Source organism: Amphibalanus amphitrite, unplaced genomic scaffold (assembly GCF_019059575.1).
Source record: "Amphibalanus amphitrite isolate SeventyFive unplaced genomic scaffold, NRLGWU_Aamphi_draft 000168F_arrow, whole genome shotgun sequence".
NCBI lineage: Eukaryota > Metazoa > Arthropoda > Thecostraca > Balanomorpha > Balanidae > Amphibalanus > Amphibalanus amphitrite.
The window spans coordinates 845,711-861,892 of NW_024881663.1; the positions used below are offsets into that span (position 1 = coordinate 845,711).

The following is a 16,182-nucleotide window of genomic DNA, read 5'->3' on the forward strand; positions in this document are numbered from 1 at the left end:
ACATTACATCAGGTCCAGTACCTATTGTCTACTGTCACAAAAACTCGAGGGTGAGGAAAATGAATTTAGCGCACCGTTAGTCAACGAGGACGCAATTGTCTTTAATAAATGTAAAATGAGGATGGATTGTCACGTAGCTACGCATGCCTTCTGTCTATTGAAGAACATCACTTAGGTATATTCTAAATGTTATCTAATATCTATGGATGCATGTGGCATTCAGGATTCATAGCAACCAGTTATTTTCGGAGTCCCTCAACGCTTTCAAGTCCGAACAGCAAATGGACCTCAGTGCTCTCGGGTGACGCTCGGGCCTTTTTGCAGCGCGGGACGTTACAAAAATACCACCGCACAGATGCTCCAGTTTCGCGTCAACGCGTCGCAAATACTCCATTTTCCCGTCAGCAAATGGAGCCGTGGTGTCGGCCTAATTAGTGTCCAGATGAGTGCACGTCGTCTCCCTGGCGACCAGCCTTCACGCCGGTCGACTGAGGTTACCGTCGCGCGCGACACACTGTAACCGACCCGTCGAAGTGTAAAGCTGCCTCCGCGCGCATTCGGCGACCAGCGCGTACCAGGGCAGCCCGTCGGCGTCGACAGTACCGGCCGACGGGAGAGCAGTCGACGGCGGCGACGTCCTTCATCACTGAACATTGCAGTTTCACCTGAAGGTAAATATATGTGCCGTGATGTGGCTTTTTTAAAGAATTTGAGCCGGTGAACAGACTGCATAGTAAGCGGCTTAACATTGCAGGCATATTACGGTGTATACAGTGTGCAGTTGCATACAGTGATCGCATTTATAACCATATAAGCGGAAAAAACTGGAAGATTTCACTTTTCAGGCACTTAAGTGTAATTTGTGTGAAATTGTAGGTAAGTACTTTTTATGGCCTGTTGGCTGTTACTGGAAAACGTTTTATTTCCATCACCTACTGGGCTGGAGCCTAGAGCCATTTATGTTCAGAAATTGATTGTTTACATTATTGGTCAATGATAAATGTGCCGCTATTTATTTTTAAGTTCAACTTTTACGCTTATGATAGGTACAAATTTACTTTAGCTACGCAGGTGGCCAGGTACTTACATACCAGCCCATTCCCAGCCCATTCAGTATGCTCTGAGGCGAGTCTTAAAGGGAACTGACAGCTCCTAGATAAAGTCGAAGTGTTGATACTTGATTTATTTTTTTCAGATCCATAACTAGTTACAGACCTCATTTTGACACAAATCGTGAACATCAAGCACAAAAGGACTTTTGATGATGTTTGGTTAATAAAAACACGATTTCTAGGATCGATATTATACGATTTTTAGGGCTTGTGCCCCTCTCAGGCCGGTCTTTGGCATCGATCGGTCTATTATAGTCGATACTAGCCGTTTTCACGACGGCCATCTGGTACACATTTGGTGCACATCTGGTACAGATTAGGTGCAGATTTGGTCAAATCAGGTTCAGTGTGTCTCTTAGCAGCTATCAGCTAGGGTTGCACTAATTGCTTATATGCCTGCTTTGACATATTATCAGAGGGCATCATCGATTAAAACACTGAAATAAATTCATAGAATGAAGATATTTGCTGTAAAAGAAATTAGGTGCAGATTTGGTCAAATCAGGTGCATTCGCCGGATAGCCCGTCGTGAAAACGGCTATTAGCCGTTTTCTCGAGTTTTGCCCTTTTCTCGACGGGTTAAATGGCGAATGCACGAAATGTAGCCAAATCTTACCGAATTTCTTTTGCAATAGATATTCTCAAAGCAAAAATTTATTTAAATGTTTTAAACGGACGTAATGTCTGATGATTTCATAAATAAGGTGTATAAGTAACTATTGCAACCCAAGTTCAAACTACTTATGGTAATAGATTGCTCGTGGAAGTTCCCGAAGACTGTCAAACTCCAACTCAAAGCTTGATGAAATTAGACAGGCTCAGAAAGAAACATAGCAAAGAACTTTCGTAAATCGTTAGGTACTATAGAATTGTCATAAAATCGTTAATCGGATATCGTTAGACGTTAAATCGTTACCTACCTAAATCGAAACGTCACCGTCAACAAACTTAAAATTTACGGAACTTTAATAAAATTCTAACATAAATTAAGTGTGTCCACAAACGTTACAAACCAGAATTTATCAACACTATATCTCACATTTCGATTTAGCATTTGATTTAAATTACAGACGCAATATATTTTGAGGCGAATTTGGTCATGTAATGTAGGTGAGCTTTCTCGCCTATTGATTACGTTTATTTGATCGTTTTCAAAAGACATAATGTCGAGGGAGCGGCTCTAGCCTCTGGACCGGTTAGGGTGGCCTACGGGTATTTCTCTTCGTGAGGGTTGCGTGGAAAAGCTGTCAGCTGACACCTCGTTCTTGAAAGGTGGATGGGGGCTAAAGCCTCACCGCTACCTCCCCCTTCTTCTGTTTCCGGTTAGTAGCAGAATCATATCAGGAGAGCAAAACAGGCAACAATATAGCTATTTTTGATCGACTCACTGATAAAAACAAGCAGGCGTATCGTATCATTCGGTTCGGGCCCAAAAGCCGTTAAAGGGACCCTCCCACCTTAACATTAGAATTGAGCTGAGATAGCCAAAATGGGGTCCCTGGCTCACAATTACCGGTTTCGGTACTCACAACATCGAGAAATGTCTTAAATCGGAAATATTGAATTTCAAAATTGCAGCATTTTGATTCAGAGGGGCTAATGCATAGGAATACCTACCCCTCTGAATGTGTGACGTCAGCGCAGATATCTAACGATTTTTAAATGTTTGACTAAAACGTTTTGTAGCACGCGGTGGTATATGCTGCTTTGCGCGCAACAAGTGCCGCACTTTCAGCTGCCAAACTATTGCTTCCAAATAAAGTCGCTAGGAACAGCGGAGATCCCAAAAAGTAAACAAAAGTAAAAGTCTAATATCTTGAAAACCGGTGAATATTTCTCGGTGAAATTTGGTAGATATTCGTTTTCGCTCTTTCTGAACCGAGCGACATCACTTTCATGCCAATTCATAAACTTTTTTAAGGTGGGAGGGTCCCTTTAACCCGCGAGTTGCTGGGGGGGGGTGTTAAACGCCCCCACTTTTTTCGGCGCGCTATAGCATAAAAACGGCGCGCTGGGGTATCTACCTGTAGGGAATTGATTGAAGTTTATTGTGACAAAGTTTCAAAAAATCGGTCGGATTTTTTTGAGATATCAAGGTTTTAGTGACATCATGATTTCTGAGTTTTCGACCAAAAACGGCATATGTTCAAAAAAATCATATAAAATCACAAAATAAAGATACCTACAGACATGCCGTAAACGCCATTAGCCTGCCAATACCATGAACAATCAAATGGTTATCGTCGATTTTTGATTATCGTTCCGCATTTTCCAAAATCTTGAACTGAATCTTGGCAATTTCTCGTGACTACTTCACGACCATGATTATATGATACATGCATTTCTTAAATTGAGCTTTTTGAACCAATCACGTATATATATGATAAAATGAATGTCACCATCGCGTTTTACGCCCAAAATTACCTAAAAAACATGTGTCACAGGCTGCGAAAGTTTTGATTTTCGGGGATACCTACCTAACTGACCTAGGCATGGTTGACCTGACCTTGACCCTGACCTATGCTTGACTGACCCCTACATGGATCTGACACTCTTGTAGGCCTTAAATGATGGCTTGTGCACCGTTTTGACAGAGTTTATGACGAGAGACGCTCCCCACTGCGAGGTTCTGAAGTTCATGCTACTGAAAGCCCGATTTCAGGTGTTTGACCTGACCTAAACCCGACCTGTGACCTCAAAATTCGACTTTAAAGTATTCATCTGAAGCGTCTCATCGCGGTCTCTCGTTTGCCGCCTCGTGCGTTTCGCTGCGCCTATTAGTTCTCGAGTTATCGGCTGGGGGCGTTACACGCCCCCCCCCCAGCAAACGGTGGGTGGCGATTGGCGAAATGCCCCAGCAACTGCCGGGTTAACCCGCGCGGGGCTGGGGTCTCCAGCCGAACGCGCGGGGCTGGGGGGGGGGGGGGTAAATTTTACCCCCCTGTTATCTCCCGAACTAATGGTCCGATTTGGAAAAATCAAACGCCAATCGAAAGATCTCATCACGAACAACTGAAAACATGTACTTAAGTTAAAGTTTGAGGTCAAGGTCAAGGTCAGGTCAAGGGTACAAATTGCAAGTTTCTACAGTATCGGCCTTGCACCGTAGTTGCCGAAGAATGGAGTCATCGACTGAGACTGATTGCCCAAAACGTGTTCTTAGGCTACCAAAACAATATTCGTTGCATACAATATCATTCAGAGGTCAAGGTCAAGGTTAGGTCAGGTCAGGTCAGGTCACCAAAAAACAAAATATAGAAAAGGGCATGTGCGACACATGTTTTATGGGTCATTTTACTCATAGAATTCAATAGGCACACTCAATAAGTGATATAGACCACCTCTGGATGAATTTCAGGTCGAGGTCAGGTCAAGGTCAGGTCAAGTGAGGTCAAATTTTGAAGTTGGTTGTTAAGGCCTAAAAAGGTGTCTATCTAATGCAGTTTTTCACGGCGAATCGAATGGTGCTATTTATTTTTGTTTCCATACGAGGTCTAGAACTTCCAAAAAAATCATTTTTCAAAATTTTTGTGTGTCGTGACGTCATAACATCTTGAATAACTCCCACATTTTTGAACCGATTCTTCTAAAAATTGGTATGTAGGTGCACATAGACCACTTCTCTGACATATATTCCGGTTTTTTCGATACACTCAAAATTTTGGATTTTATAATCATTTTCTCAAAAAAGTCAGTTTAAAAAAAAAATGGGCCAAAATCCAAAATTTTCAAAAAACCGAGATAGCCATTTGATAGACAAAGTAGAATTACGTATACCCTTTTTTGTTACGTCTTGATTCCTTTAAAAATGAAGATGTTAGCGGCGTTTGAAATTTTGCCGTTTTTGAGGCGAAAATGGCGAACATGACGTCACTAAAACGTCAATTTCTCAAAAATTTTCCGACGGATTTCGCTCAAATTTTCAGGGAACGTGTCAAATTGATGTAAAAAAGGTACTGAAAGTTTGGCGGCGCTGCGCGCCGCCGTTTTTGAGATATTGCAAAAATTCGCGAGGGGGGGTAAAATTTACCCCCCAGCCCCGCGCGGGTTAATTTAAAGAAACCTGAGGAAATCTTAAAACGAACGTTCTGCTATCCATGAGAGGAGTCCTTGAATCATTCCTATGTGGCACTGCTTAGCTAATCTGTAGAAAAGGTCGATCTATGCCTATTAATCAACAGCCTAGGTTGCTGACACAATTGTTCTCAGTTCCAGCGAGAAGCTGGGTGCGGTTACTGTCACCGTTTGCTGGCAGCTGGGGTGGAAGCAGCAGCCCGGCGCCGAGGTCTCATGACCTCCGAGAACGTCACCACACCCGGCGCGGCCGGCGAGCCGGGCAGCTCCAGCACGGCGCCGCCAACAGAGCAGCCTGACGACGGCCCGGGGGCGCTCTCGGACGTGTGTCGGGCGGCGGTGACGGCAGCGCTGGCCAACTGCTCGGCGCCGGAGCCCGGCCTGTTGCCCGTCTGTCCCTCCTCGGAGGCCAGTCGGACAGCCTCCATCCTGGCCGCCCTCAGCCTTCTGCTGCTGGTCCTCTCGATGGCGTTCGGCGTGGGGTTCAACATGCTCGCCGTATTGACGCTGTCCGGCTTCCGCCATCTCCGGACCCTGTGCAATCGACTGGTGCTCTACATCTGCATCTACGACACGGGAATGTCCATCATCTATCCGCTGCTGCATCTGATGCACGCCGTGAAACCATACCACGGCCTCAGGACTACCACCGCAAGCACCTTGTACACGTTCAACTGCGTGTCGCGCCGCTTCATCGTCGAGCTCTGCTTCAACATCAAGATGAGCTTCATCGTGACGATCGCGCTGCTGCGCTACCTCTACGTTTGCCGGAACAGGGAGCTGCAGACGACGCCGTCCGACACGCTGATGGCCGTGCTGCCGGGGGCCGTGCTCAGTGTCTGTCTGACGGCCATCACGCAGCTGCAGCTGACCAACTACTGCTCGCACGCCTACGCCGTCACCGCCGACGGCTGGTTCATCGTCTCCCGGCCATACACCTTCAGCCCCCATCATTCTCCGTGCCTCAACATCGTGTGCACGACGATCGCCCTCAGTTGCCTGGCTACAGTGGCGTTCTCGTATGGTTCTATTGCCGTCAGTGCTGCCAGATTTGGAGGATTTCCGCAAATCTGGAGGATTTTGAACTCTATTTGCGGACAAATTTCGCTTTTGGAGGATTTTTGATTCTGGAGGAAAATCTGGAGGATTTGTCGCCCGATTATTATATTCAATTTCATGGAAAAATATAACACATGCAATACTAAAAAGGCATTTTCCTGCCCAGCGTCACCCTACCCGTTAGGATATATCACGCCTCACCGTGAGACTGCAGAATGTCTCAGTCTGTAGCTATATCTACGAGGGTCGAGGGTACCAAACTACTGGCTGTCTAAGGGGGACATTTGGGGCAAATGCCCCCGGCCCCCCTGCAGCGCCCGAAATCGACGAAAATATTCGTTTTTTTATAATAGGAAAACTAAACAGCTTTTATAAGAAAAGGTATCTTTTAAACTGCACAGCAGTGCGAAAGGATTCGAAATCCGATGAGTTTTTAGAATTTGGTGAAACTTTTTTGGGGGTATAGCCCCCCGCAGCGTCCAAGACCGCCTTTCTATATCTACCAATAGGATTTGGAGGAATCTGGAGGATTTTTTGTAACTGATCTGGAGGATTACAGCCTTCCCCATCTGGCAGCACTGATTGCCGTGAAGGCGGTGAAAACTCGGCTGCGGATTCGTCGCACACTCCGTCTTCAGGCGCAGGCAAGGCGGGCGATCAGCGCAGCGTCAGCAGCCTCAAGGCAAGGCGCAGAAGCGGCTGGACCTAAACCGGCTAAACCAATGTGTACAACCCATTGTGCATAAAACAAACGCGAAACGGACAATGCCGCAGAAACGTCTTTTATGTCGAATGTCGCCAGGAACTGCGACACCGGCTGTGAATCAGCTGGAGGCGATTCTGATGAGCTGGAGAACGTGTCTCATGTAGAGCTTCACACACAGCTAGACTGTACAACGCGTCATACTGAGCGTGGTGCGGGTGCCAACAGAAACGCTGGAGATGAAGACTTACGGGGAGAGGACACAAGTGGTACGATCAGCTATCCCGCTCCCAGTAACCATATCGAAGAAAGCTGCCCAAAAATTACTGTTACGACCGAAATCGCCGTCCATGATTCTGCACCAAACATCGATAAGCAAACTTCCCGTTCAACAGGGTCACTGGAACTACCTGAAGTGCAAGGCCCTCCTAGAGATGGAAATGCATCAGAAAAGGAAACAATGACGGCATTATCTTCAGGCGAGCATTCACAGGGTGACACTGCAGAAGACTCATACGAATACGACACATCAAAATCTGAGAGACGTGAGTCTTTAGTCAAAAGCCTCGATGAAGGCGTCGATGACGTCGAGGAGGGCGCTGATAACATAAAGGAATCCGAAACACTCGAAGCGTTGAATTGCATGGAATTGACTGGCTATCCGAAGGAAAACGAAGGAAGTGATGATATAAACTGCATTGAGCTCTCAACATGTCCACATCAGCCCACGAATGGTTCTAGGGACACTGCAACAGCCAGCAATGTAACCCAATCGCTACCGCCGAGGCCAGGTGGCACCAAACCACCCGGTGGCTCCAATTCGGACGAAATAATCACCGCTGAGAGACCAGCAACACGCCAAGCATGGACGACCATCAGCAACATGACATCGGCCGCCCATCATTTAGTGGTTGAAGACCTGTACCTACCTCCGCCAACAGCCCCTGAGTCCCTCAGCGCTGCTGGCCGTTCCCCCCACGGTGCCTCCTGGGGCGACCCGCCGACCGCGTCACGGCGAGTCGCCGACGACGGTGGCGGCGCCGCGCGTCCGTCCGCCGCGCTACGACGTGCTGTCGACAGTGGCGCTGGTGGCGCACCTGGCGCTGTTCCTGTTCAGCTTCCTGCTGCCGATCCTGCTGGTGACGCACCGGCGCGGCCAGCCCAGCTGCGTGGAGATGCCGGACGCGCACGAGCTCCGTGACGTGCTGGTGGTGCTGATGGTGTTCGTGCAGACCAGCCTGCTCACACCCGTGGTGCTCCTCTTCAGCCAGGCGTTCCGAGATGCGGCCAACATCCAGCTAGCGCGCATCGCCGCGCGTTTCTTCTGCGGGCGCTGAGCCACATTGTCTGCACAAAATATGCAGTCTGCAACTCTATGAAGGGCACCAAATATAAATAACCCTCCAAAAGACCCTTCCAAAAGACCAGGGCTGCGGAGTCGATGGATTTTCGGCGACTCCGACTCCGACTCCGACTCCGGCTTTCAAAAACCAGCTCCGACTCCGACTCCGACTCCGGGCAGCATTGTCGACTCCGACCGACTCCAACTCCCGACTCCGACTCCGCAGACCTAGCAGGGCTGCGGAGTCGACAGATTTTCGGTGACTCCGACTCCGACTCCTGCTCGGGTTTCTGAAATCGACTCCGACTCCGACTCCGACTCCGGTCACAACTGTCGACTCCGACCGACTCCGACTCCGACTCCGACTCCGACTCCGCAGCCCTGCAAAAGACCCTCCCAAAAGACCCTCCTGCTAGCCCAGAGGACACGTTGCCCGACTGGTGGCTCATAGGCGGTGGCCGGACTGAACACCCTACCGGCGTGGTGGACCAGTCGGGGAGAATTCGATCTCGATCCGTGGGTCCGTATCTGTGATATCCAACTAAGGTGGGCGCCGGGCGGATGTTGGAAATGGGAATCCAATGGGCGAGCCTCTTGAAAATGTTAATTCTTCAGTTTTTCGTCTGGAAGCTACATGGTTGACGTTAGGTCAAATCTTGATAATTTTTTTTGGAAAGAGCCTTAAAAGGGCTATCGAATACGTTGTGCTGTATCTCCATTCGTTCCTGAATTATGTGCGGCTTTGCCGAAAACTGTTGAAAAGGGATCGAAATTTGATCTTTGATGAGTCCCTGGTAGGAACCTGACCTTGAGCGACCTGAAATTTTCACATTGGTAGAATAGGTGTGTCAAGAATGATGTTCCTCTCCACAAACTTTTTTTATTATCTATGGACTGCGAAAAGCACCACGGTTCGATACACCCGGCCCCGCGTAGTTAAATTCAAATTCGTATACGATGCCAGTTTCACGGACTTCACTGCAAAGAATTTATTACGTCATCAGTTCGAGAGTCAAGGGCCCTGTTTCACCGGTGATAGCAGCAAGCTGCTATCACGTTTCGCGAGCTGACGTCATGTCGTGACGCCATACTGTTGTCGTAATGGGTAGTTCCGGCGCACGATTGCCGCGACCTTGGCGGCGGCATTAAGTGACGTATGAGCCTAAAAGTAAGAGTTTACGCAGTCATGATAGTATATATATTTTTGATATATATTTTTTCAATATGATGTATTTAAAAGAAGTTGGGTTTAGGAAAAATTTGGACATTAACTTCGAACATTTAGCTGATGACGTAAAACAATATTGCGGCAATCGTGCGCCAGAATTGCCCCTTACGTCAGCAGTATGACGTCATCACATTACGTCAGCTCGCGCAATTTGATAGTAACGTGCTGCTATCACCGGTGAAACAGGGCCAAGGACCAAGGTATTTTTATGCTTAGTATATGAGTTATGACTAGCCTTGAGAACTGCTGTCTGTTTTGTTTTTGTGTGTGTTGTGTGGGGGAAGTGTGTGGCTCTCGTTTTCCTTTGTTCGTGCCTCGTGGTGAATCGAGTCATCTTGCATTTGGAAAACGTTAAGAAAACTGTGTATGTACAAATTATTTCTATCGAATTGTGTGTTTCAACTTTCAATCGCCAGACAAGAGTTTTTTTTTATTGCAATTGAGGTTTATCGAAGCAAGCTAAAGTCGTCGACACCACCGTGATTCAAAGCCCCATCATAGAAAGTAAACAATGAAATTGAAGACATACCATAGGGCCTTGGACATAGTTTGAGCTGGCTTTCCTTTGTACAGTAGGTTTTTCAACAACTCCATTTCAGTTAGCGACATTACAGGGAAATGATCAAGACCTTGACCACTCAAGAAGTTGATTCGTGATATCGCAGGCCATTCATTGAGAAATGAAATGAAAACTTGCATTGAGAAACTGACACTAGTGATCTGAGCGTCCCTTTGGCTTCATGTTAGAAATTATAATTTTGTGCACATTTTACGAACCAAAATCAAATTTGAACACTTTGAAATAGAAGTGAATGCCTGGGGAAATGCACATTGCACAGTTGCCACAAAAATGATAATAGAATAAGCTTCTTTGGTGTAACGTGTAGAGCGTCTAGTTATTACCGATGCTCATGAAAATAGGTTGCTGTAGCATAGCATCACTTCACCCATGGCATATGTGAAATCAGGAACACAAACATTGGCAAAAATAACCAAATTTGGTCGGATGGCAACTTTTTGTCTTATTTATGTTGATCGACAATTGTTGAGAGTTTGTTGCTGTCCTTTTTCTGTAGTGCACATCATTTGTAATCATGCTGCAACATCATTTTTAAGCCAGGTCTCTCATCCTTTGCTGCTTAAAAGAAATATACCACCTTCCTGGAATCTGTTTTTTTTTTCTAAAGTTTTATGATTTTTATGCTCAAGATAATAAGAAAGAAAGTTAATATATACAAAAGGAAATTCTGTCTATTTTCATATAGGAAGAACTATATTTCACCTAAACAGTGGTGATGATAGGTATAGCTTGTTATGTGTTAATCAATCATGTTGCATAGTTTAAAACCAGCTGCATGCTGATTGGCTGATGCAGCAAGCCTCTGTGACTGGTGACAGGTGGCTGCATTCTTGGCAGTTGGCATTCCTCTACAAGTGACTCATTCCTGTACAAACAAGGCACCCTTTTTGGAATGAGAAATTGAATATCTTTGCCTAGGGTGATCATTGGGGAGTAAAAGCTCCTGATTTGTGCTTGTCCCAGCTCAAGCTACAAAACTACTATTCCAGCTCAAGTCCCATGTTAAAGTTGCATTTTTTTTTTTTTTTTTTACTCCAATTAGAAAGCTGCATAGTTGAAATCATAAGCAATGATAGCCAAACAATGTTTTCTTAGTGTGCTTGCCTGTGTCATTTGTTTTGAAGGTTAACCTTGTAGCTAACATCCCCTGTGAAATTTTTTCCTTGCATGCTGAATGAGACTGTAACCAAATGTTGAATCATTGACAAGCTTCATTGGCATAGTGCATATAGTTCGGAGTGGTAAAGTACACTCACACCTGTTTAGTCATTGCCACACATTTTTTTGTTACATTGCATGGGATCAATAGTAAGGCCTACACGAAATACCAGTTTTGTTTTGTGATATTATTTTGCTGACTCATTATTTATTTGCTATTCCATTTCCTTCTTATACAAAGGCTGTATTAATTGCAGGTGATTGTTAAAGTTCTCAAAATAGGAACCAGGATGTCTTCTATAAGGAAGGCAACCCATGCAGGAAGCTGGTACTCAAACTCAGGTAAGTGAGTTCTTCTCACAAAATGTTAGCCTCTGCCATTCTAACTGACTCAGGATGTTTCAATGAACTAAACTCATGGGCGCAAAATGACCTTAGCAGTGGGCGCGCCCCAAGGCCCCCAATTAACAAACAAATGAACTAAATGTAGATGGCATTGCCCAGGCCCAATGCTAAATGTTCATTGTTCAACCTTTGCATCTTCTTCAGTCTAATTTGCTGCTAGTTTGTAAGCCAACACTAATGATACAATTTTGGTGGAGGGATGCAGATGGCAGTCAGTGCAGCTCAGAGAAACTGTAAGTTAACGGCACCATATCTGTCACAGAGCGGGAGCTGGGTGGCCAGCTGGAGCGGTGGCTGGATGCCGCCGAACTCTCCCACGGACCGGCACGGGCCATCATCGCGCCGTGAGTACAGAGTAGAACAGAATACCTGCGCCGCCGTGAGCACAGAGTACGTGCGGCGGTGGGAGGGGAGTACCTACAGGGTGCGTGCAGCGTGACCCCGCACCCCTGGCGGGGTGCGGCAGGGGTGCGGGGTCACGGTCGGGCGCGATGGGTAGCTGTGTCGGGCGGGAGGGGTTCGCCTGTGCTTGGCACCTTTGCTGCTGCTTCCATCTCTCGTTGTCGTAGGTATTCGTATTTCGTGACGTTTTGGTACTTCGTGCTCAGCCGTTACCGAGGTCCTGGATCAGCTTCCCCTCCGGACTGCTGAGCTGACCCTCCACCCCTCCCCCGTCGGCAGGCACGCCGGCTACTCGTACTGCGGCGCGTGCGGCGCGTTCGCCTACCGACAGGTCTCGCCCATCTGCGTGAAACGGGTGTTCATTCTGGGCCCGTCGCATCACGTGCGTCTGGCCGGCTGCGCACTCTCCTCCACGCTCAAGTACAGCACGCCGCTGTACGACCTTACTATTGACCAGGTACGGCAGCCTTACATGCACGGGAGGGGACTGAGGACTGACCTGGTCATAGACCAGGCAGCTTTACAGGCACGGGAGTCGGGAGTGACAGCTTTACCCGACGATAAATCAGGCACGGCGGAGTGCGGCAGCTTGACGTGTTCGCCGATAAATAAGCGGATTTTAATCACACGGAATAACATACAGATGCAAAACTGAATAATCTTACATCCACGGCACTGAAGGGTCTCAGTTACCCTGGCATTAGATGGAGTATAATCAAAGCCAACGTGTAACTATAGCGATAAGTCGCTTAGCCATGCCTGCAGTATGTTGAGCTCACTAGGTTACATTGGTTTGTAGGAACCAGGGTTCCGTGGTCGGATTCGAAGTCGACAAATTCTTACCGATTTCGACTTCGGAGCTGAATTGAGCATTGCACGGGTAAAAGTCATGCGCCACACACTGTTTGCTTGAGAATATTACACTCGTTGACCTTTACTAGACAGATATTGTCGAAGCTCAAGTCCCTGTTTTTGCACCAGCGTTTTAAGCGAGAAAAGGCTGCGCCAGACCCAGCTGCCATAAGTAATTAGTTAACTTTGCTTTTTTATGAACAACGTTTGCAATGTAAAGCCTTGGAACGCGCAAGGGATTGTTTCAGGCGAGGTGAAAAGCTCTGACATGAAGTTTACGGTCATGATATGGACTTTAACCGAGATGGGCGGTGTCGGAGTTGGAGTCGGAGTCGGGAGTCCAAGTTGGAGTCGGAGTTGGGATCAGAGTCGGAATTGGAGTCGATCAAGAAAAATCTATCGACCCTGCAGCCCTGTTACTAGGGTCATAGGTGACTTGCGTTACTTCTCTGATATCATTGTTGAAACATTTCACATCTCGGTTCTTTATTTAGCTTTATTTAGTCTTTGCCTAAATTATCGCTCGTTTTGCATGACGGAATTTATATCACTAACGAGCTGATGCGTATTCAAGTTGTTTCCACCGTTAAAAAAACGACCCGTCGTTTTGGTTTTAAAGCAACGTTTCAAGGATATTTGTTCACCTACGACCCCACCCAATGCATACCAATCTAACTATGCGCTCATTGACAGGGGATCTACGATCAGCTGTACTCGACGGAGCAGTTCGAGCGGATGAGTCTCTCCACGGACGAGGACGAGCACAGTATCGAGATGCACCTGCCCTACATCGCCAAAGTCATGGAAGAGTACGTTCATCGCTTATCGACATGGGAAACTGCAGGCCATTTTATGGTTTTCGATTGGTTTCAATTTCAAGCATGCTAATGCCGCCGATGGCCAATCATTGTTCGCTCTTCAATCAGCTGTGTCTGCATTTGATGACTGTGCCCCGTCTGATGACTTTGTGTAAACGGTCTAATGTGTCTGTGTTTGTGTGTTGCCGGTGTGATGTTTATGTTTGTGTGTGACCGTTGTGGTGTGTCTGTCTTTGCGTGACCAGTTTGATGTGTCTGTGGCTTGGTGTGACCTGGCTGTGTCTCTTTATTCCCAGTTTCCGCGGTCAGTTCACGATCGTACCGATCCTGGTCGGCTCGCTGACGCCGGACAAGGAGGCGCTCTACGGCCGGCTCCTGGCGCCCTACCTGGCCGACCCAGCCAACCTGTTTGTGATCTCGTCCGACTTCTGCCACTGGGGCCAGCGGTTCCGATACGTGAACGGCGCCGACCGCGCCAACGGACACATACACGAGTTCATCCAGCAGCTCGACCGAGAGGTCAGTCACCGCCGCTAAACTGGATGGCAATGTGGGGTGTGACTGCTTCAGTCTCCGTGTCATCCTGTCAGTCTGTCCGCGCGGTCAGACTGTCAGCTTGCCACCGTGTAGCCATTCGGTTCAGGTGGACTCTGCCGGCTCTCAGTCCTTGTGTGCGACTTAGTGGTGCTCTGCCGGATCGCTCTGCCGGATATCGGGTCTTGCATTCGATTCTGTATGCCCCTGAGTATGTAGTACCGTCACGTCGGGTTTGCCTGATGGTCAATATCGACCGCCGGTCAGCGCACGGACTATCGGTGGCACCCCGGCCTGTCTCCGAATACAGGGGGATTGTGGGGTGGGGGGGGGGGGGGGGGGGGTGGGGGGGTATTGATCGCTGCACGGCGGCCCCGGATAATCCGCCGGGGCTCACCACTCGATACCCACCGGTCTAGACAGCGTTGTAGGTGGCTCGCCTTATTGCAATCACAGTTGCCTGCTGTTTTATTGTACGGATTATGGTTGTTCGGATTATTGCGATTGTTTGGACGATTGTGGTTGTTCGGATTGTTGTGATATGTTTGGACTGATGATGTTGCTCCAGCGTCTGACTGAGGTGTGTTGTGTGTCTGTATACAGGGTATGGACATTATCGAGTCGCTGGACCCGGTCAAGTTCACGCAGTACATCCAGCGGACAGGCAACACGATCTGCGGCAGGCACCCGATCGGCGTGCTGCTCAACGTGAGTTATCAACTGGTCTGTGAGATCGCACTGACCGCACACTGACCTGGACCTCACGTTGACCTGAGTTCGCACTGACTTTCACTGACCTGACGAACCCAACACTAACTGACTCAGACCTCCCTCTGAGCGCACACATACCTCATATGAGACAGCCTGGGCACTATCACTGACCCGAGACAGCCTAGACAGTATCACTGACCTCCTGGCCTGGACCTCACACTGACGTGACACGGAGGTCGCCTTGCCCTGTTTTCCTCCAACAAGTAGTTTCCGATTGTGAATCTCCGAATCGCACATATTCCCTGCATTTTACTAAAATAGCTTCGTGCTCGCCAATGTGTGTTCATTTCACCATCGGTTCTCACCAGTGTGTCCTCATTCCACCGCCCATTCTCACCAGTGTGCCTTCTTCCCACCAATCATTCTCACCAGTTTCATCAGTTCACCCGATCTCACCAGCGGCGCCCCTGTCCGTTCCCAGGCGGTGGCCAAGCTGAACGAGACGCCGAACGGGCACCGAATGAAGCTCAAGTTCCTCAAGTACGCCCAGTCGAGTCAGTGCCGCTCGCCCAGCGACTCCTCCGTCAGCTACGCGTCCGCGTCGCTCATCTTCGAATGACGCGGCGGGCCGGCGGCCGCGCCGCCGCCGCCGCCGCCGTCGCTCCGTGCCGCTCCGCCCCGCTCACCGCGCCGTCGCGTTTTGTACACGCCACCGCCGCTGCCCCGGGGTGACGCCGGCCACCGCGCCGCGCGCCAGCGCCGGACGCCCCGGTGACCCGCCACCAGTGCCGACCGACGGGGCCGCCTGCCGGCACCCGCAGCTATTTATCTCATCGATAGGGAGCGGCGCGTACCGTGCCGCGGGCCGGGACAGTGGGGCCGGGACGCGCCGCCCGCCCGCGCCGCCACCGCCGCGTGATAACGTCACTTTACCAGCCGGCGGCCGACCGATAGACAATACACACACTGTAATCAAACGGACTGCATAGAGTGCTGCCGCCCGCCCGTCCAGGAGGACGAGAGTGAGAGGATTTCGGTGGCAGGGGACGGTGCGAGGAACAAAGAGCGGAACAACCACTGTCGTCCAGAATCTCCTTTGCCTGGCATATGTCCGTCGGTAGCAGCACTGGACGTCCAGTGAGGAATTACAGTGAACACCATTATACATACATGTACGTAATGTGTGGTCGGCGTTTGGCAAACA

The 16,182-nt window shown here is 48.6% G+C and overlaps 1 protein-coding gene across 6 annotated transcripts; it reads left to right on the plus strand.

Annotated features, from left to right (window-relative positions):
- The first annotated feature begins 9,699 nt into the window (after positions 1 to 9,699).
- Positions 9,700 to 16,164, plus strand: LOC122383582 (protein MEMO1-like). Of its 6 annotated transcripts, none has more exons than XM_043370148.1 (8): positions 9,700 to 9,718; positions 11,514 to 11,598; positions 11,924 to 12,005; positions 12,343 to 12,520; positions 13,609 to 13,724; positions 14,030 to 14,252; positions 14,871 to 14,975; positions 15,460 to 16,164. In XM_043370148.1, exons 2-8 carry the CDS (start codon positions 11,547 to 11,549, stop codon positions 15,595 to 15,597), a joined length of 894 nt encoding a protein of 297 aa, XP_043226083.1. In that variant the 5' UTR covers positions 9,700 to 9,718; positions 11,514 to 11,546; the 3' UTR covers positions 15,598 to 16,164. The 6 variants fall into 6 exon arrangements, with proteins under 6 accessions (XP_043226083.1, XP_043226079.1, XP_043226081.1 ...); XM_043370144.1 differs by lacking the exon at positions 9,700 to 9,718 and adding an exon at positions 9,775 to 9,882; XM_043370146.1 differs by lacking the exon at positions 9,700 to 9,718 and adding an exon at positions 9,776 to 10,022.
- The last annotated feature ends 18 nt before the right edge of the window (positions 16,165 to 16,182 follow it).